General features: G+C 48.1%; 7 protein-coding genes across 7 annotated transcripts; 4 read left to right on the plus strand and 3 right to left on the minus strand.

The window, feature by feature from the left end:
* Nucleotides 1-34: 34 nt before the first annotated feature.
* EURHEDRAFT_413605 (phosphoinositide binding protein ATG18) lies at nucleotides 35-1,803 on the minus strand. The gene is made up of 5 exons (XM_040782208.1): nucleotides 1,728-1,803; nucleotides 1,519-1,673; nucleotides 1,227-1,386; nucleotides 299-1,172; nucleotides 35-246 (listed from the first exon to the last, which is right to left on the minus strand). The coding sequence occupies exons 1-5, from the start codon at nucleotides 1,777-1,779 to the stop codon at nucleotides 198-200; spliced, it is 1,290 nt and encodes a 429-aa protein (XP_040637696.1). The 5' UTR covers nucleotides 1,780-1,803; the 3' UTR covers nucleotides 35-197.
* Nucleotides 1,804-2,357: 554 nt separating this feature from the next.
* Nucleotides 2,358-4,740, plus strand: EURHEDRAFT_458682 (tRNA methyltransferase PPM2; the record flags this gene model as incomplete). The annotated part of the gene is made up of 4 exons (XM_040784525.1): nucleotides 2,358-2,432; nucleotides 2,500-2,717; nucleotides 2,781-3,145; nucleotides 3,209-4,740. 4 exons carry the CDS (start codon nucleotides 2,358-2,360, stop codon nucleotides 4,738-4,740), a joined length of 2,190 nt encoding a protein of 729 aa, XP_040637697.1.
* Nucleotides 4,741-4,890: 150 nt separating this feature from the next.
* Nucleotides 4,891-5,884, minus strand: EURHEDRAFT_104152 (uncharacterized protein). Its single transcript, XM_040777669.1, has one exon. The coding sequence runs from the start codon at nucleotides 5,635-5,637 to the stop codon at nucleotides 5,041-5,043; it is 597 nt and encodes a 198-aa protein (XP_040637698.1). The 5' UTR covers nucleotides 5,638-5,884; the 3' UTR covers nucleotides 4,891-5,040.
* A 958-nt stretch (nucleotides 5,885-6,842) lies between these two features.
* Nucleotides 6,843-9,133, plus strand: pps1 (tyrosine/serine/threonine protein phosphatase PPS1; the record flags this gene model as incomplete). The annotated part of the gene is made up of 5 exons (XM_040780245.1): nucleotides 6,843-7,581; nucleotides 7,617-7,721; nucleotides 7,772-8,849; nucleotides 8,902-8,958; nucleotides 9,010-9,133. The coding sequence occupies 5 exons, from the start codon at nucleotides 6,843-6,845 to the stop codon at nucleotides 9,131-9,133; spliced, it is 2,103 nt and encodes a 700-aa protein (XP_040637699.1).
* A 1,467-nt stretch (nucleotides 9,134-10,600) lies between these two features.
* EURHEDRAFT_403722 (uncharacterized protein) lies at nucleotides 10,601-11,742 on the plus strand (the record flags this gene model as incomplete). The annotated part of the gene is made up of 5 exons (XM_040780246.1): nucleotides 10,601-10,619; nucleotides 10,656-10,991; nucleotides 11,376-11,430; nucleotides 11,517-11,536; nucleotides 11,576-11,742. 5 exons carry the CDS (start codon nucleotides 10,601-10,603, stop codon nucleotides 11,740-11,742), a joined length of 597 nt encoding a protein of 198 aa, XP_040637700.1.
* An 800-nt stretch (nucleotides 11,743-12,542) lies between these two features.
* EURHEDRAFT_387356 (mismatch repair ATPase MLH1) lies at nucleotides 12,543-15,293 on the minus strand. The gene is made up of 4 exons (XM_040779708.1): nucleotides 15,085-15,293; nucleotides 14,854-15,033; nucleotides 14,538-14,804; nucleotides 12,543-14,481 (listed from the first exon to the last, which is right to left on the minus strand). Exons 1-4 carry the CDS (start codon nucleotides 15,181-15,183, stop codon nucleotides 12,763-12,765), a joined length of 2,265 nt encoding a protein of 754 aa, XP_040637701.1. The 5' UTR covers nucleotides 15,184-15,293; the 3' UTR covers nucleotides 12,543-12,762.
* A 616-nt stretch (nucleotides 15,294-15,909) lies between these two features.
* EURHEDRAFT_413610 (proteasome regulatory particle base subunit RPN1) lies at nucleotides 15,910-19,248 on the plus strand. The gene is made up of 5 exons (XM_040782209.1): nucleotides 15,910-16,229; nucleotides 16,304-16,368; nucleotides 16,457-16,621; nucleotides 16,681-18,990; nucleotides 19,043-19,248. The coding sequence occupies exons 1-5, from the start codon at nucleotides 16,082-16,084 to the stop codon at nucleotides 19,067-19,069; spliced, it is 2,715 nt and encodes a 904-aa protein (XP_040637702.1). The 5' UTR covers nucleotides 15,910-16,081; the 3' UTR covers nucleotides 19,070-19,248.
* Nucleotides 19,249-19,781: the final 533 nt, after the last annotated feature.

Raw genomic sequence — 19,781 nt, forward strand, 5'->3', positions numbered from 1 at the left:
AAATGAAAAAAAAAAAAAAAAAAAAAAAAACCAATGCAGTTTAAATAAAGCGAAAGCAACTCAAAAATAGACAACGGCCACCGCCAAGAAGAAATCGACGCTTAGGAAGGAAAGATGAACATCAAAAGCAAATGGTATATATAATATAAGAAATAGAAAAGAAACAAAACGCGCTACGCCAATTAACCGATCTGGCGCTAGTAGTCCATCACAGAATATCCTAGTCTGTCGTTCGAATCGAGTACCCTATGAGTATACAATCAGCGGCGTAAATAGTTAAGGGATACGAGCAACTTACGAGTACTGTTTCGTCAGGGTTCCCTCCCCCCCTTTCGATAAATCGATGCTGAATACGTAGAAATTGCCATCACTGGTTACGACCATCACCTGAGGCGTGTTGCTGCTCATGGCGACCACGCTCTTCAGCGGACCGGAACTAGCTGTGGCCCCAGGGCCTTGGTTGGGCTTTGGTAATTTGATCCAAGCAAAATCGCGTGCTGGTTCCCACATTTCACTAACGCCTTTCGGGAGATATCCCCCGACCTTCGCTGCGACGGAGCTCCCCACACTCTGTGACGTCCGCCGTAACATTCCAATCAGTGTCCCATTGTGTTTCCTAGAAGCAAAATCGGATGACCTTCGTTCGTCGCCCAGATCATCAGATTCAGGAGATTGCGTAGAGCTTTGACTGATTGACGCCCTGTCGTAACCTCCCGGTGAATAGGGGGTGCCTTCTGGAGCCTGACTTTGAGGACTCAATTTGAAGATATGAATTGTTTCAGTCGACGATGACACGCAAAGTAAGGTGGATGTGGTATTGAAGGACATGCTGTAGATTCTGGAGGGCATGGAGCCTCGTCGGAATTGGTAGAGCTTATGACCATCGGGGACCGAAAAGACACGAATTATTGTTCCCTTATCCGAAGCTGTCGCAAGTAATGTCCCGTCACTATTGAGTGTGATGCATGCTAACGGAGATCGGTGCGCTTCCACAACGTTGATAGCTTCGAGCTTGAGAGTATCGAAGATTAGAATTTCACCGCTTGTTGGTGAGACATGTGTGCTCCCAGGTGGCGCATGAGCTGGTGGTTGGAAGGACGAAGGGGGTGCTTTCTGTGGAAGAGGATATGCGAGGTAGCAGTTGTCCGAGGAGGGTGACAGGGCGCAAATAGCTGTCTCTCATTAGAAGCCGTATATCTCCCGTATGGATAAGAAAGAATTCTTACCGTTGGGGTTCGGAGAGGTTGCGATGGTATTCAACAGCCTCATAGTCTGAATATCGTAGAGATAGATCTGGTCTTCTAGCACGATCACCAGCCGTTTCCGATTGAGCTTGACCGCAAGCACGGTAGTCGGGAATGTCAATTCGCATATTGTGGATTGGCGCTTTGAGACGAGCGAGAGAGAGTTAACATAATGTTTCATAAACGAGTGCGATTGATAATCCAATCGCTTCCCGTATTCTTAATCATAATAACAAGAAAATCTATGTATGCCCACCTGGGGAGTCCTACGAACCTTTGTATTAGTGATCTGAAGACGACGAGGAGATAGAATCAAAGCCACTAGAGATGTCGAGAAGAGCATCTCAATGATGGCAATGTTCCCTTCCTTCGTCTCATGGCTCTTAGCGAAGGGGTCTGTCGTGAATATCCGAAACCCTTTGGACGTTGCTTCGAGAGGTCAAGGAATGGTCTTTATCGCGCATGGATTGTCGGGTTTCTTACCAACAGCCAGGTAGCTGTAGTCCTGATTGAAAGTCACGAAATTCATTTCCATCTTGATGGATGGGCGAGGGTTGACGGAAAAAAAAAAAAAAAAAAAAGAAAGAAAGAAAGAAAAGAAGGTAAAAAAGGGATGAAAATAGTCCTGCTAAGAGGGTACTCAGTCGCACTATTGAACTATCCACAATGTGCCTGAATAGCTTGTAAGCTATAAGCTCCCCGCGATCTCGGACCGGGATGATAGATAGTGACGACTAAGGTGACGGGGACGACAATGATAGAGGGGTCTCAAACGAGATATTCCCGTCGCGTATTTCTTAGTCAAAGAATATCGTCGCGTCGCATGTCCTGTTTTATCTGATCAAGAACAACACGCAAAATCCTCCAGTATCAAAACATACAAATAGGTTGTTGAATCAGAGTATATTGAGAGATGTCTGTCGTCGGAGGGTCCGGGGGATCGCTGAACCGCAGTTCTTCCGGCCGTCGTCTGGCGTCTATTAGCCGCGCCAGCCGAGACGCGACGCTTGGGCCACATCTTGATTCTCGGCGGAGTTTTTGCGCCCACAATGACTTGATGGAGTATAGAGTGCGATTTCTTTTACTATCTGCACGGCTTTGAAGGCACTGAATATGGCGCCCAATAAGAAAAATGCTGTGCCTGCTGTCAGCGTCAAGGCTGAGAAGGAGGCTGACTTGGTGATGGAGGTATGTGCTTTTCTTCTGGAAGGAATTCGAAGAATGTAGCTAACAGTTTGCGGAATAACTTATTCAGACAAACAATAGCAGCATTGTGTCAAAACGAAGCGTCGAGATGCTCTACTACCCCAAGCCCCATTTCTTTCACTACTTCGTCAAGAAACCCCAACGACGGTCACCGATCATCAACCGGGGATATTGGTTGCGCATGTACGCCATGGCCGAATCCGTGCGCCGCTTCATGCGTGAACCATCAGATAAGCCAAAATTTGTCTTGAACCTTGGATGTGGATTGTGAGTCGTAGGCAAGATAGCTTTCAGCGGAGAAAAAGTATACTAAGAGCTGGGCTTTCGTAGTGATCCGCTTCCCTTTATGATGCTCAGCGCCGAAAAGTCCCTGTGTAGAGACACGATGTTCGTGGATATCGACTATGAGAAGCTCATGGTCAATAAGAAGACGGCAATTCAACGGACCAGCGAGATTTCAGACCTGCTCGACAATGTAGAGTTCTTTCCAGATGACAAAGCCATTCAAATTCACAGCGACCACTATCTGGCGATAGGCTGCGATCTGAAGAATGTCAAGAAGCTGGACGAGACATTGCGCAATGAGGTGCTTCCTGCTGACTGTTCGGTTCTATATCTGGCTGAAGTTTCTCTCACATATATGGATGTCGACTCTGCCAATGCGGTCGTCAACTGGGCCTCTAAGCTAAGTGCTGGTCAGGACATCATGCCTTTTCTCAAATATATTCCAAAAAAAAACTGCTAACAGGAGATCAAAGACGCCCAATTTTGCATTCTGGAGCAGTTCTTCCCCGATGGACCAGAGCATCCCTTCGCATCGAAGATGATGAAGCACTTCAACAAAGTTGGAGCGCCATTGCACTCTATTCACGAATATCCCTCGCTACGCGAACAAGAACAGCGGTTCAAAAATGCCGGTTGGACGCAAGCGCAGGCCAGAAGTCTATGGGACCTATGGTCAGACGATGACTTCTTGAGTAGTTCAATCAGGGCCTCGCTACACAAGGTCGAGTCGTTTGACGAATGGGAAGAGCTCGCGCTCTACGCATCACACTACTTTCTCCTACACGCTTCCACAAGAAAACCAATCTCGAATCACGATCCTGAATATGAGGACACCTACCCGTGCGTGTCTCCTGACTTCACGCTACTTTCTCAATGTCCACAAGAAAGTGACCAGCGAAGATATGGCGCAATCGTTCCGGACACTGACTTTTCCCTCGGCCATCATGGGGGACTAGGACGCCAGGCGCGACTAACATCGACGAGTCTGTACGGGAAGTCCAAAACGGTTACCGGATCTAGCCAGCCTTTCCCACCAAGTGTTATCCCCGCACGAATGTGTCATACAGCGACATCTCTAGCCGGTGATGACAGTCTGCTGGCGGGAGGTAGAGCCTCGCCAGCGGCTGCTTTTCAAGATTGCTGGCTGAGGAAGGGAGGACAATGGAAACCGACTCATAGCCTTCCAGAGCCTCGCTTTAGACACTCCGCGGTGAAGGTGACTCTACCAGATAACTCGGAGGGCGTGCTAATCTACGGAGGAAAAACCAGCGATGGTCAAATATTGGACTCATGGATTTTGTGGAGCGAGAATGGAAACGGCTGGCAAACAGTCGAAATACTCGGCAACAAGCCCCCTGCTCGATTTGGGGGGTGCCTGGAATTCCTTGAGAGCCAGATGAACAAGGGGATCATCGAAGGCCGCTCAGAGACAGGCGTTCTCTTCGGGGGAATTGGAAAAAGCAACACTATTATAGAGGACATATGGACATGGACCTTCCATCAACAGAAAGATGGAAAATATACACTGCATTTCTATGACCTGACCTACGTCCTGCAAGACGAGCCTCTGCTCAAATACACAACCCGCTTTGGAGCCACCGCGAATCGCACCCTGTGGGGACTCGTTGTCGCCGGAGGCATCATGCCTCGCCAGATAGTGCCTACGGACAAAGAGATACTGCTTCTTGACTTCAAAGAGCTTCTCAAACGCGTGAATTCAGGATTCGATTGGGATGGCAATTTCATCTTCGAAATAGGGCTTGGGAAGGACTTTGACGGACCGCGTCCGCTTTTGACTGGTCACGCCGCTCATGCTGTTAGTCCAGACCAGCTCATTATTCTGGGTGGTGGCGCGGTGTGCTTCGCATTCGGGACGTTCTGGACGGAAGGGACCCTGGTTTTGAAGCGGACGGAGTCTGCCGTTGAGAATGACTGGACGGTGGTTTCCGAAAGCGCGCAGCTGACCAAAAATTCTATGGTCCAGAAGGACAGAGAAACCAGTTAATGTGTTCTTCCACAATATGTCGGCTGGATAAGTGGCCGGTCGGGCTGTGTATGGAAATCGGGATTTGCAGGCGTATGAGAAGTGAAAGAGCGAGGTGTAAAAGATCGCGAAGGGGTTTGAAGGTGTTCCGCCCGATATGACGAGGTTTGTTTGTTGTAGCTTGTGCAGGAGCTCAAGGAGCAGGCTGGTGTTCAAGTGAGTCTGGGCTGGAGTTTGTTTTTTGTTAGCACAAAAGTTATAGATATATTTTTTTGGTACTTGTGTTAGTAGGTATTTATCAAGGAATTATGTTGTGTCGGTTCAAATGAGAGCAAAGGATGCCAGCCTGGCGCTGCAATGTGAGCACGCGCATTCTGCGAATGTAGGATCTAGGAAGACATTTCCTTTCCGCAACCATGCGCTGCACGTATGAGCAAGGAATAAAGGTGGTAATAGAAAGCAAGAAAAAATGCCGCCGCCCCATCCTGCGATTTGTAAGGACAACACATCGAGAACAGCTCCAGTTCGACCACTTGGCCCGGACAACAAGTCGACACGAACCATAAACATCAGCGCACATATGGTTATGAAACCAACAATAATACCGTTGATGTCAGCGTCGCTGATCTCTGTCAATCCTCCGGCCAGTGCTTGGAAGCTCTCACTGGATACGAAGTATATAGCCCGCCCCTCTAGGGTAAAAGATCGCAGAGGGGACCGTGTGTCCAATAAACCGTCCGGGACCAACTCGCGTAGGAAATTCCAGTGGGTTTGGATAGACCGGGATGGAGAGATTATGTTTCCATTGGTCCTTGGATGTCCACAGCCAAGCACATCAGTCCCGGAAGACCGAGAACTTAGCCTGAGAAATATAGTATACTGTGCGGGATATGGAACCGATGGCATCGTCATAGACATGAAAGTGATCGTAGGTTTATCGAAGCGTCATGGATGGAAGACAATAAAACCAACCACCATGGTCCAGGGAAGTTGAACCATGGTTATTAACCACACCTGTTCAACAGTCGCGGAAGCGGGGAGGTAAAAAGCACAAAGCGATCGATAGAATCGAATTGGTCGAGTCCAAGCATGTATCTGTACAATGAGCAAGTAGCCGACTCAACGTGCAGCCTGATTGGAGAAGACGTGCCAGTCATTGGCCGATGCAATAGCCCGAGCATACATCGAGTGGCTTCTAGGCCTGTGGTTGGGTTTCCAGCGAGAGTCATGATTTGGTTATGGAAGAGGGGAAGCTGAAATGGAGGGCACTGATCTTGTTGGTGATATGTACTCTGTAGTGGTGTATGGATGCCCGGGGAGAACGAGGCGACCATGACAGCAGATAGAAATTGGATTATTGGCTGTTGATAAAACAAAGAATTAAATTGGATTAACAATAAAATATTAGTAGAATGATTTTCACGGCGTGGTCTCCCAATAACAAACACCATCATTTATATACAGTTATTTACCCCTCCCCATCCCGTGACTTTTTCTTCCCTCTCGACAACTTGACTTCAACCTTCGACTTCATCTTATCTTCTCCCCATCGCTTAGTCCTTCATATCTTTCCTACAGGGGCATTTCACACCATTTCACTTTATTTCTACCTGATTCTGCGTTGGTTCTCTTCTTTCTCCATCGCAGTGGATCTCCTTATCTCCCGGTTTATCACATCCCACAGACCAAGGTTGATCCCTACGCCCGCATACTAGACGCCTGTTAGGAGATCCTCTCGTGTCGCTGCTTTCAGGCTCTTGATTCTCGACATCGCTCGGTCTCATTCTTTGTCATTCTTCGCTATTTGCCATCCCCCCGTTCCTCCGCGTTGGCACTCGGACCAGCCCCTTAAGGCTATTTGATATCCGTATCCGTCGCTTGGTATGGATACATCTCCACATCTGACCTCATAGCCAAATGCTAACAAAAAGTGGTTCTCTCCCCCTCTTTCTAGTTTCTTGAATCCTGATTGAATCCTGGATCGCTAATTGATTCGACTTGAATTGACTGTCTTTCTTATATCAATCGATCTGCATATGCTACAATCGCGCGACTCGTTCTCATTATAGTACGAAAACGAGTGTGTTTACAACGATTCCTACGAGAAGCGCAAGATCCTTATTATGGCCACAGTCGTGGTACAACAGCAGCAAGCGCTGCGATCATCCTCCGACATCACTGCGTTCAACTTGAACAGAAACCCAACCCCTATCCCCAACAAGCACTTACCAGTTTGCCCAACGGGTCCGTCTCCTGTTTCAAATTCGCCATCCCCAGATGTACGAGAAAACAGCGATGAGGAGCAGGTGTCGTCGTTGCTTTACCCCCCCAACGCATACTTTCAGATGTCCAGATTCCCCCCGGTTTATACTATCGATATAGAATCGCTGGCAGACGCATTGGATCATTGGGCATCGCAGCCGTTACCAGACCCCAGTCAGGTTTTCCCTTGGTTGCATGGGCTCCATCCAAGGAACCGTCTACAACTGGGATTCTTCACCAACCGCAAGCGCTCCCTGCGACAAGCACCTAAATGCTGGCGAGGCATCACCATTGTCAAGGTTGGAGGTGATCTTGCGGCATCTAGGCTCAAAGGTGCAGTGGCTCCGAGCGAGGTGCTGGCGCCGTCAGGCCTGGAGTTCGTGTTACCAGACCCCCAAGAAGGTTTCTCAGTGCGCAACTTCCAAATCCAGACGGCAAAGCTGGCGGCGCTCTCGGATATAATTGTCTACGGTGATGATGACGCTGACCAGAACGACGTCCTCGACATTGCTGCGAGAGTCGCGACCGCACAACATGACTGGAAAATGAAGAACGACCCAAAACGACTGGCACCGGAGTTCAATACCTTCATCCTCACAAGTTAGTTCATTCCAAATCTTGCCTATCCCTCGCAGAACCTTACCTCTCTGCAGGCTCTTTTCGTGAAGTAGAAGAACGGTACCCCAGTTTAGTGGCCATCGACTCTCGAGGCGAGATTACGGGCCAAGTCATGGATTTCTGTAAGTCCCCGATAGCCAACACTCTGATGATCGATTCTGACGGATTTCAGTTTTATGGGAAAGACTGGAGATGTATTCGATGACCGAGGCATCGGAGATTTCGACAAATGTTTGGCAAGGTCCAACCCCGGAATACCTGCTGAAGTCCAAGCCCTGGGAGTCGGCGCGTGACGAAGGGTTTGACTTATTGATTGAAGCAAACGACCTAGCCAGTATCCCACCGCCTCACGTTTTGAATCATCTTGAGAGAAAGCTTAAGAATGGTCCCCAGCGGCTGGAATTCCCGTCGTCCGGCTCGCTTATGCCACCGTCCTCCGGCCCTGCTGAGCAAAGGGAGCTGGACAATTTTGTGAATACCGTCCGCTGGGTGCATTATCTAGCAAACGCGAACGGGTCGGCGGACGAGTCGGATTCGGAAGGCGATATACCCATGGTCACTTCATCCAGAAAGCCCTACAAGATCCTTATTCACGGCCCCGATGGGTATACCGAGAGCTCATTACTGGCACTCGCGTATGTCATCTATGCGGAGGGAATCACTGCGAAGGATGCTTGGTTGAAGCTTCACACTGAGAAAAAACGCAACTTCTTTGCTTATCCGATTGATGTCTCATACCTCACCGGTATCCAAGAGCGTCTGCTCAAGGAGAGCCCTGTGACACGTGCTCCTGATCTGTCCTCTCTTTCGAAACCGTCTTGGTTTGACAATTGTGATGGATCCTTCCCGAGTCGCGTTTTGCCGTATATGTACTTAGGCAGCTTAACACACGCCAATAACCCAGATATGCTTTGGAAACTTGGCATCCGGCGTGTGCTGAGTATTGGCGAACCGTTGGCTTGGTCAGAAGGGGACTATGCAAAATTTGGATCGGAGAATCTCATGAGCATTACCGAAGTTCGGGATAATGGCATTGATCCTTTGACAAAGGAATTTGATCGGTGTTTGGAGTTTATTCGTGAGTTCCCCTCTACTCACAAAGGAAAAGCCCGTTCTGACAGTTCTCTAGGGAGAGGAAAACGTGATGGTGCGGCTACTTTGGTACATTGCCGTGTTGGCGTTTCGAGATCAGCGACTATCTGTATTGCCGAAGTTATGGCATCTCTTAATCTTTCTTTTCCACGAGCATAGTGAGTATCCTCCCCATTGCCGAAGTTTGACTTACTTCTAACACTCAGCCAGCTGCTACGTTCGTGCCAGAAGGCTTAATGTTATTGTACAGCCGCACTTGCGATTTGTGTAAGTTCTTATTGATTCTTGATTCAATATAAGCTTGCTGACATTTGCAAGGTATGAACTGTTGAAATGGGAAGAGCTGCAGCTACAGAAACGCGGCGAGCCCGTGAAGCGGGAACTTGAGTGGCAGATAGTGGCTCGCGAGATTGCCCTGATGAACATGCCTTATACCCGGTAGTACTCGCCCTGCTTGTGCTGCTACGGTTGCATGATCGCCAATCCTACTACTCCCTATTTGGATTCGCACAGCCACATGTCGAGACGAAAGACATTGGCTCTTGGAAAAAATATGGGAATCTTTCTTTGTACAAACTCACGCTTTCCCAGCCTCATCTATGTTTATGGTTACGGCTACGCGTTACGATTATGATTATGGTCACGGTTTATTGCTACGGTTATGGTTATGGGTTACGAAATGGTCTTGTTTTATTATTTCGGGTCTATCGGCTCTGTCAATAATTGGGACACTGGTTAATATTATTCTTTTCTGTCGCACTCCTCGGACTGGGTTGATATGCGCTTTCCTGTACATGTGATGTAAAACTTGGGATACGATACCACAATGCAAAATGTCCGAGCTCTTCTATTTTTAGTCTCGGTTCATGCTTGCTTATCTAGTCCCTTGTTTGACATAGTCTATTCTGGAAAAGTACATCACATTATCTTTGTCATTCTCGTCCTCGACCTAATCTTTGTAAAACTGATTCGTTTGGAAAGATCGATTCAAGCTAATGCGATAGTCCATTACCTCACCTCCACCACCTTCTGACAGGAATCTGTCTTCTTATCTCCACCTTTACCATTGTGTCGCCGATGCACAGCGAAGAGGAGTCTCATGGCACTGTTCATTGTTGAATTGAGTGAGACATTGCTTGAGTAAGGTGTAGAAGCGACGGTTTTCAGGGCGTAGAGCTCGGATGTCTATAGAAATGTAGACTGTCCTTAATCAAGAGATTGAATTCGTTAGGAAGGCCCAAGAGAGATATTTTCCAATATCACCACGGTCAACGAAAGCTGGAGGACAAAACATTGATGTTAGGTGCTCATGAAGGCGGAATAATGCACTAAGTTATAGCGTTAATCAATGTTTTCATTCAAGCTACTGTTATCGTGGCATTGAGCCCGCGGATATCATGTAATAGACATTAATCACTCAAGTTACAAAATAAATAGGGCTTCCAGCGACTACTTTATGGATTATACTGCCTGAGGTGTCTCTGTAGCTCGCTTTGGTTAGCGCTACACCATTCACACTTTCGAGCCAATCACCGCTCGCACAGTCACTAGGGCATCAACATACCTAGATAGGCAACGTAGCAGCCAACGTCAGAACTACATATACCACTGCTAGGATGGATTAGAAAAAAAAAAAAAAGAAAAGAAAGAAAGAAAGGGAGAGAGAGAGAGCACACAAAAGAGAAGAGTAAAGTGGACCCGGGCCTCGTGGACCTCCAGACGCAAGCCCCGTTCTGCGGCTATCTAGTATAGGTATTAACTGGCTTATAGTTATGTTGCCTACAAACAAATGATTCCTTAAAACCTTGGCAACATTTTAGGACATTAAATTTACATAATTAATGCGTAACTTTGAATTCTCAGCAATAAAAAGCTTGACATCTATCCTTGTCCCTCGCACCCAAGCAACATGAACAGGTCATTTTTTAGTGAGTCCAAAACACAACTTGACCTTCCAAGCTTAGCCATTAATAAAGACTGCACAGCTCATAACCCTGTCTTTGAAAGGGTAAACAGACATATCTCACTTCCCCCAATCATCAACGCTGATAAAAAAGCTATCCTCAACATTCTACGAGACCATCATTCAATTGCACGGATCTCATGGCCTGATTTTGAAGTAAAGTCGGCCACATCAAGAGCCCCAAATTCAACGTCATTCACTTTCAAGTCAAAATATAGCACTAGCTCCTGGAAAACAGCTGTACTAACTGATGTCGACGATGGTATTATCATACATGATGTACCCTATCTGAAAGTTACTTGTTATATAAAATGGACTATAACAGAGGCTCAAGATGGTGAGAACAGTATCATGGAACAATATGAAAGGTTACGACTGACAGCAATCTGGTAGGAATGTTTACTCTCGAGGAGAGTTATGTTGTCAGGGGATCTCGATCTGAGTGGCTGTTCACGAAACTATGTGATGATCATCAGTGGCAAACGAAGTATTTGCTACGTTTTTTTGAAAAGATGGAGCGAAAGGGCTCTAAGGGTGTGACTGAGCTGCTACAGGCGAGATTAAAACAAAGTTGATGCCATGTATCTTAAGTAGAGTAGGATAACTCAGCACCAATGCCAATACAGTGAAACCTTTCAAGACGAACCCATTTGTCAGTTATGCTCCATTCAGGTATAATCTGTATCCATCCATGTTGCTCGATATACTGACTACTTGACAGTCTGGAATAGCTCGCTGCGTTGCCTTCTCATATCCAGGCCACCAACCCCTCGAGGGTAAAAAAAAAAAAAAAAAAAAAAAAAGAATAACAAAGGAAAAAATATCCTGACGTCTCTTTTCGTCCCTCTTACTTAAATAATAGCATGGACCGGACTTTTCTCGGTAAGTTTAACATAAGCTAACTCTGAATTTAACTATTAGCAAAGAATAGAAAGCTCGTGAACCTAGCTTTAAAGGGGAAAAAGAAGCCCCTCCCCGTAAATATCAACACAGATAAGGATGCCATCCTTAGAATCTTATACGACCATGATCCCATTGCACGAACCTCATGGTGCCATTATGAAGTATCGGAATCTAGCTCAACATAAGATTCAACGGCATTCCATTTTAGACCAAAACACCTACCCATTGAAGAGCTTCGCTGCATCAACTCAACAAAGTTTAATGCCAATTTATTCATTTTTAATTTAATTTATAGAAAGCCAGAGTTTGAGGTCACATGCTCTATAAAACTGACTATAACGGATGGCCAGAATGGTGAGAAATTAAGTCGTGCTAAACGAAGAAATGCCATCACAACTGACGACGATAGTAGGTGTATTCACTCTAGGAAGTTACGTTGTTAAAGGACCCCAGCCCTTGTGGCCCTGGACGAAGATCTTCGGCTGCCAGCTGCAAACGTGCGCTTTGGTGATGCTCATTGATGATTTTGCTTGAGAGGCTTCAGAAAGTGAAAAAAAGCGGCTACGGGAGAAACCAAACGAAGGTTGAAATTATGCGTCTCATATAGATTATTTGCTTCTGGATTTTCTATCTTGCTAATTATAGTAATGATCCTGATGCGGCATCAGTTCTGTTCTAGCTGCTAGATGTGGTAAATCAATTCTTATGGTTCTAGCCCGAAGCTTCGTCTGGCTGCCGGAGGACCGGGTGTATTTGGTCTATAGATGGCTTCACGAGCAGTAACGTATTTTGACCATAATTGTACGCATAGGAAAGTTGTGTGCTTTATCATACAGCTCAGGAAATACTGAAAGCAACATTTATCAACCATCATATAGTAGTCTACATAGCCCAGCTTAACCTCCTTCAACTTACTCAATTGTGCTGCTACTTAAGGTAGAATTTTACTGTGGTTATGATGGTTAAGAATCAAGGATGGTGTTCTGCTGCCTATTCAGACTTAGATCCCCAACCTCTCTGCCTTCTACAAATTCTTTTCCTTACAGGATCCTCACAATATCCTAATTCAAATGAAGATGGGCTCATATATTTTCAAATGGCGAAATGGCAGTCAGTATTCCCCACCATCCCCGGACAACTGACATACAAAGTTTTAGTACTCATCATGGCTCTCGCCTCATTCACAGCAAGCCCCTTCGAGGCTTTCAGCAACGCTCAAACACCCGGTACAGTCCCTTCAGATCAGCAACCTCCACAACACCCCTTAACAAGCGCGTCGTGGCAACCATTCGTGCCCTTAATGCCGGGAAAACGGTATGTTCTAACATTCGGCCCATCTGCAGCCGGCGCTGTTGGATAGCTTCATCTTCGTCACTGTCATTCTCAGTTTGTGATTCAGGCGCTTCCTCGTTCTTATCTTTGGAACTTGTAATGGACGGGGGAAGTGGCAGCTGTTCTGGGGTGTAGAAGGCTGCGAGTTCCCGGAGGAATGTTCGGAAACATTCCTCTTCACTAGACCAGTCGATGTAGGGCCCGAGACGGAGGAGGAACCGTGGTAGTTTGCCCAGAGAAGGTAGATACCCTTTGAGAAGCAGGGGGATGGATATGAGGTCTCCATCTTCGGAGATTTGGAGGGAGAAATACTCGTCTAGCATTTCGCGGCGTTCCATGAGGGTATTTGCGACGATGTCGGGAGCATTGGTGAATATTTCGTTTCCTTCTTCTGCTTCACTTCGTTTACGTTGTCGTTGTGCTTTGTGGCTCTCTTTCTCCGCCTCTGCTGCGATGCGAAGGAGATCAACCAATTTTGGCGCTGGGTCGAGTTTGATGATACCGAAGTTGCCAAAGTCAGTCAGTCCAATTTGGTAGAAGAATTCGCTACACAGCATCCCGTAGTCAACGAGGTAGAGCTTCACTCCGGACTGAATGGCGGCGATACGGCGTCGTTCATCCACCAACCCGACATACGTATGAGAGGCGATCATTTCGGTGAGGTTATTGTGCATATTGGCACGGACACCAGCGCGGAGGTTCTTGACTGAGGTGAGAGCGATGCGGATGGGCTCGCGGTCTGTGATCTCGTACTGTAGTCCTTCATCGAGGACGTTGGATGACGTGACTTCCGCCTCGTCAGTGCGAGAGGCGGTTCCGGACACAGTGGGTGGGAGCATGGATGTAATCTTACGGACTTTCGAGTCCGTGCGAACGAGGTTATGTTCGTACGGTTTCCTTGTTGTTCCCGGTGTCCTGGGTGTTGCTGAGGGTCTGCCCCCTGCCAGATCTTCGTCGTCACGGCTTAGGCTTTCAATTGTCGGTACGCCCATTCCTGGAAGAACGCTTTGTGTTAAAAAGGTTCGACTTGAGTCGACCTTTGCGAGTTTTGATCTGATTTCGTTGCATATGGTTTCGATGATTTCGTCTTCGTTTAGGAAGTTCACCTCGCGTTTTGTTGGATGGACATTGACATCCACACGTTGCGGTTCAACTTCCAAGTCGATGTAGACAAAGGGGTGGCCTCCCTTGGGCAGGAAGGCAGAGTATGTCTGCTCAACGGCCCTCTTGACAACAGTGGATTCAACAGCCCGGTGGTTGATGAAAAGCAGTATAACCGTCTTCTTAACATGATAATTGGCGTTCGTAACAAGCCCCGAAGAGCTAAATCCCAGCTTGTCATCCCCCACTTTAAACTCGACCAACTCGTTAGCAACAGCACTTCCGTGAATTTGCCGGATTCGGTCCACTGTGTTTGCTACTGCTGGTGTTGAGATGCTGACTCCTGAGTCACCGTGTTTGCGGCATGAGAAGGCCACACCGGCGCAGTGCACGGCATACCGGCCTACGATGTCGAGGATTTTGGCGTATTCTTCGCTTGCGGAGCGGAATGCCCGTCTTCTCGTTGGGACGTTGTAGAAGAGATCTTCCACCTGGTTGAAGTCAATATGCTAAATCCACCTGATGTGTAAGCTGGCCAAGTTCTTACGGTAATCTGAGTGCCACCACGTCCGGCTGTAGGTTTAGGAGCAGCAGATTGTCCTGGCTTTGAAGGAACAAGCTTTCCGTCGCCATAATGTGCTCTCCACGCGCAGCTAGATCCAGCTGTCTTGGTCGTGACAGTAAGATGGGCGATGTGACTAATACTGGCCAATGCTTCTCCACGGAATCCATATGTACCAATGTTGGAAAGGTCCTCAAATTCCTTCAACTTGGATGTGGTGAATCTTTCGCATAGAACGGGGAGATCATCTCTCTACAGATTTGGTTAATACGACTCCACCTCCAAAGGACAGTCCGCTTACATCGATACCGTGTCCATTATCCGTGATTTGGAGAAGCTTTAGACCACCGTCCTTGACCAGAACTTCTAATGAGGTCGAGCCTGCATCGACTGCGTTCTCGATCAACTCTTTCAGGGCGTGCATCGGAGCCACGATGATCTCCCCGGCGGCGATCTTGTTCACAACATCTGGATCGAGGGCCTGTTCTCTGTCACTAACCTAATCAATATAGTATATAGCTAGGGAGCTCACTCTGATTCTCTTTGGCTTCTGGGGAGGCTCAAACTCAACATCCTCTACTGGTCGCTTAGTGCCGTGAGGTTCTTGGCTATCCACATCCATTTGATCCATGGTGTTTTACAAGCGATAACGTGCTTAAGTGCCAGCTATCTTCACGTTAGTGACTTATTGAATAATTCGGATGAAATTAAGATTCAACGTCATTAAGATAAATAATCGAGGGTGGAGTGGATGAAGAACGATGGCCAAGTCCGCCCATATAAGGATTCCCGCCCGCGCGGAATCTCCGCCTCGCAGGAAACCAACCCAGCAACTTCCACGCGATTGTGATCATTTAAACTCATTGGATTGGTGATGACGGTCTTTGATGGACCTCCAGCTTAAATAATTCCCCGAATAAATCATCTTGAACCTCTGAAACGATAGCTGTACCAACCCGCATGGCCCGCCTTGGTGTCGACAGGCCGCGAAGTAGGGACAAGATTATAACGAATTTATATATGGATAAGGCGCTGAGGGCATATGGGAGGTACGGCGTAGTATCTTTACATATCCATATTCTATTCACAATGCTGTTCGTGAGACATAAGGTGTAGAGATTCAACTCACGTATACTGTAGAATATCGGATTGATAGCTCTAGCACATAACTATCCCCTCGACATTCTTCTAACCAGACTAGAGCAATATTATGTCCCAATCTACTCTTATCGTTGCATAAATCGACAGTTCTCTGTAGTTCCGTAGCTGTCTTTATGGCCGGCGTCGGGTAGCTTACATAATCACTGGAGCTCCACCAAACGCCCAGCGGCGACGAAAGCGAGACCAGCAGGAAGAGCTCCTCTATTCTACCATCAACACCACCTTATACCTTTCTTGTCTGCGGCATCGCTTGCTTTGCAGGCTCTAATACTTATCTCCTCCCTCCCCTACGGTCATTACTGCCGACTCTTCTTTTTCCCTTTTTTCCGTGACGCATTCTTGAGAGCCTATCCAGACACCCTCCGAAGATGGCGAAGGAAGACGAGCGGTCAGCTCCCGTCGACAAGGGCAAGGGCAAGGCGGAAGATGTTAAGGATGTGCCCACTGGAAAAAAGCCACAGAAGGATGAGAAGCAGCAGGCGGATGGGAAGAAGAAGGACGATGAGCCTCAGGAAGGTAGGTCATCGTGGTCCCGCGGGAGAGACGTCAACATACCGGCCGATGGGCACCATACTGACAAGAACGCCCAGAGGAACTCAGTGAGGAGGACCAACAGCTGAAGGGTGAGCTTGAAATGCTTGTGGAACGGTTAAAGGTATAGCTTCTCCGTTTTCTCTTTTCTAGGCGCAGTGTGCGGTTTGTTGGGCGATGACGTTAACTTGGGAACTGCTCTTTCTCTACAGGAACCCGACACATCGCTGTATCGCCCTGCTTTGGATGCAATTAAAAACTTCATTAAGACCTCGACTTCGTCGATGACAGCTGTCCCGAAGCCGCTCAAATTCCTCAGACCCCATTACGATGACCTCACAGCGCTATACGAGAAGTGGTCGGCGGGTCCCGTCAAGGTTCGTTTGTGTTACTGGATTATTCCCCGTTTGATAAAAGCTAAGATGTGTAATCGCAGGATTCGCTGGCCGATATGCTTTCTGTCCTCGGTATGACCTACGGCGATGAAGAGAAGCTCGAAACCCTCAAGTACCGCCTGCTCGCCAAATCGGAAGATCTCGCTTCTTGGGGTCACGAATACATCCGTCACCTGGCCCTCGAGATTGGACAGGAACATCAGGACAGACTTAATAATGAGAAGGATACCAAGGATCTTGTCGACCTGGCGCTGTCTCTCGTCCCGTACTTCCTGAGTCACAACGCCGAGGCTGACGCCGTGGACCTTATGAGCGAACTGGAGATTATCGACCAGATTCCGAAATACCTAGACGAGGAGACATATTCGAGAGTCTGCCTCTACATGGTCAGCATGGTCAACCTCCTCACGTTCCCCGAAGATCAGCAGTTCCTTCGTACAGCCCACCAGATCTACGTTCAGTTCAATGAGCTCACCAGGGCGATTGTCGTCGCAATCCGGTTGAACGACACCGAACTCATCAAGAGCGACATCAATGCGACCTCCGACAAGTCTTTGAAGAAGCAGATGGCATTCCTTGCTGCCAGACAACAAATATGGCTCGATGTCTCGCCCGAGGAAGAGGAGGACCAGTCGTTCATGGATTGCTTGAATAACATCTCGGTTCACAAGCACTTCAAATCTCTCGGCAAGGAACTCAACATCCTCGATCCCGTGATGCCTGAAGATATCTACAAGACTCATCTCGAAACCCGTGGGGCTGGGTTGACAAACGTCGACTCAGCGAGACACAACCTTGCCAGCGCTTTCGTCAACTCCTTCGCCAATGCCGGTTATGGAAATGACAAGATGATGCTGGTCGACGCTGACAAGAGCTCCTGGGTGTGGAAGACCAAGGATGACGGTATGCTTTCGACTACAGCGTCGTTGGGTATGCTCCTGCAGGGCGATGTCGAAGAGGGTCTCGACAAGATCGACAAGTTCACCTATGCCACGGAAGACCAAATTAAGGCAGGTGCGCTACTTGCTATCGGTATCCTCAACTCTGGCGTTAGGCTCGACTCCGATCCTGCGCTGGCTCTCCTGAGTGATCCCGACAACCTCGATGCCAAGAACGTTCCCATGAGGGTAGCCTCCATCATGGGTCTCGGTTTGGCTTATGCCGGATCTAACAAGGAGGAGCTTTTGGAGGTGCTACTCCCCATTGTGGAGGATGTTTCGCTTGACATGCAGCTGTCTGCGATGGCCGCTGTTTCCCTGGGTCTGATTTTCGTTGGTTCGTCTAACCACCAGGTCAGTGAGGCGATTGCCACAACACTGATGGATGAGGATCGGCAAAAGCACCTCAAGGACAAGTGGACCCGCTTTATGGCACTTGGCCTTGCACTTCTGTACTTTGGCCGTCAGGAAGAGGTCGACGTGATTCTGGATATTCTCAAGGCTGTCGATCACCCCATGGCTAAGCCCACTTCAGTTCTCGCCTCCGTCTGCGCGTGGGCTGGCACTGGTACAGTGCTGAAGCTGCAAGAGCTTCTTCACATTTGTAATGAAATGATCGAAGAGAAGGAAGAGTCGAAGGGTGATGAGTTGGTTCAGTCGTACGCCGTCTTGGGTCTGTCGCTTATTGCCATGGGTGAGGAAGTCGGCCAAGATATGATTCTCAGACAATTTGGCCACCTGATGCACTACGGCGCAAGCAATATCCGGAAGGCTGTTCCTCTTGCAATGGGTCTGATTAGCCCCAGCAACCCCCAGATGAAGGTCTACGACACCTTGTCTCGGTACAGTCATGACAACGACAACGATGTTGCCATTAACGCGATTTTCGCAATGGGTCTTTGCGGTGCCGGTACGAAGAATGCTCGTTTGGCGCAGTTGCTCCGACAGTTGGCAAGCTACTACCACCGCGACCCCAACTCGCTATTCATGGTCCGTATTGCCCAAGGTCTTTTGCACATGGGCAAGGGTACCATGACCCTCAACCCCTTCCACACCGACCGCCAGGTCCTCTCCCGTGTGTCCGCCGCTGGTCTCCTTACTGTCCTCGTGTCGTTGATCGACGCCAAGCAATTCATCCTCGCCGAACAACACTACCTGCTCTACTTCCTTATCACCGCCATGTACCCTCGCTTCCTTATCACCCTCGACGAGGACCTGCAGCCTGTAACCGTCAATGTGCGGGTAGGACAGGCAGTGGATGTTGTCGGCCAAGCTGGTCGGCCGAAGACCATCACCGGATGGCAAACACAGAGCACACCTGTGCTCTTGGCGTTTGGTGAGAGAGCAGAGCTTGAAGATGAGCAATACATCCCTCTGAGCAGCACTCTTGAGGGATTGGTTATCTTGCGCAAGGTATGTCCTTCTATCCCCTGATCCTCTAGCTGTGACTGACGTGTGTTTATAGAATCCTGATTGGGAAAGCCCCGAGTAAAGGTAGCAGGAGGGGTGTCTTCGTATAATGGCTTTTAGACCGAGTTGTGGGGGTCTGTCGGAAAACGATTGGATTTAATGTACCCAGAGCGATGGGAAATAGCATGCCCAATCTTCTATTCCTTTTGATGAATATAACATCTTTGATGAATTTCTATAACATCGACCAACAAAGCTGCGGTTTCGACTCAGTTGTGCATAACATCGTACAAGTAACCCATACCCATAACCAAACGCCATCTCATGAACGCTCCCCAGACAAAGCCATATCAATAGAAGAGACAGAAACAGGCAGAAATCAACACCTCAAAAAAACATATCACCCCGTCACCTTCGACACCCGCGATCCCTCCAACCATCCCTTCCTCATCTTCTTCTCCACCTCCTTGGCCTCTTGCTTCCGCTCTTTGCGCTCTTTCTTTAATTGTCGTCGTAATTCCGGGTTGTATTCAGGGGTCTTCATGTACTCGGATTTGGGACGCGCTGTCCAACCTTGGCCGTCGTCGATGTAGCCCCACCAGTAGGGGTCGTCGTGGGTTTTACTAGAACCGAAGCACATGGTGTATATTTTATGAAGTTTGGCTTGGTATGGTTTGTGAATGAGATTAAAGTTGAGTGGGAAATATTGTGTGCTAATCCAGTCAGTACAAAATGTATAGGATAGCCATATGGGTAACATCTCACACTATCACTTTCAACCCCAAAGTGTCTGA

The sequence above is a fragment of the Aspergillus ruber genome (genome assembly GCF_000600275.1).
Source record: "Aspergillus ruber CBS 135680 unplaced genomic scaffold scaffold00018, whole genome shotgun sequence".
Lineage (NCBI taxonomy): Eukaryota > Fungi > Ascomycota > Eurotiomycetes > Eurotiales > Aspergillaceae > Aspergillus > Aspergillus ruber.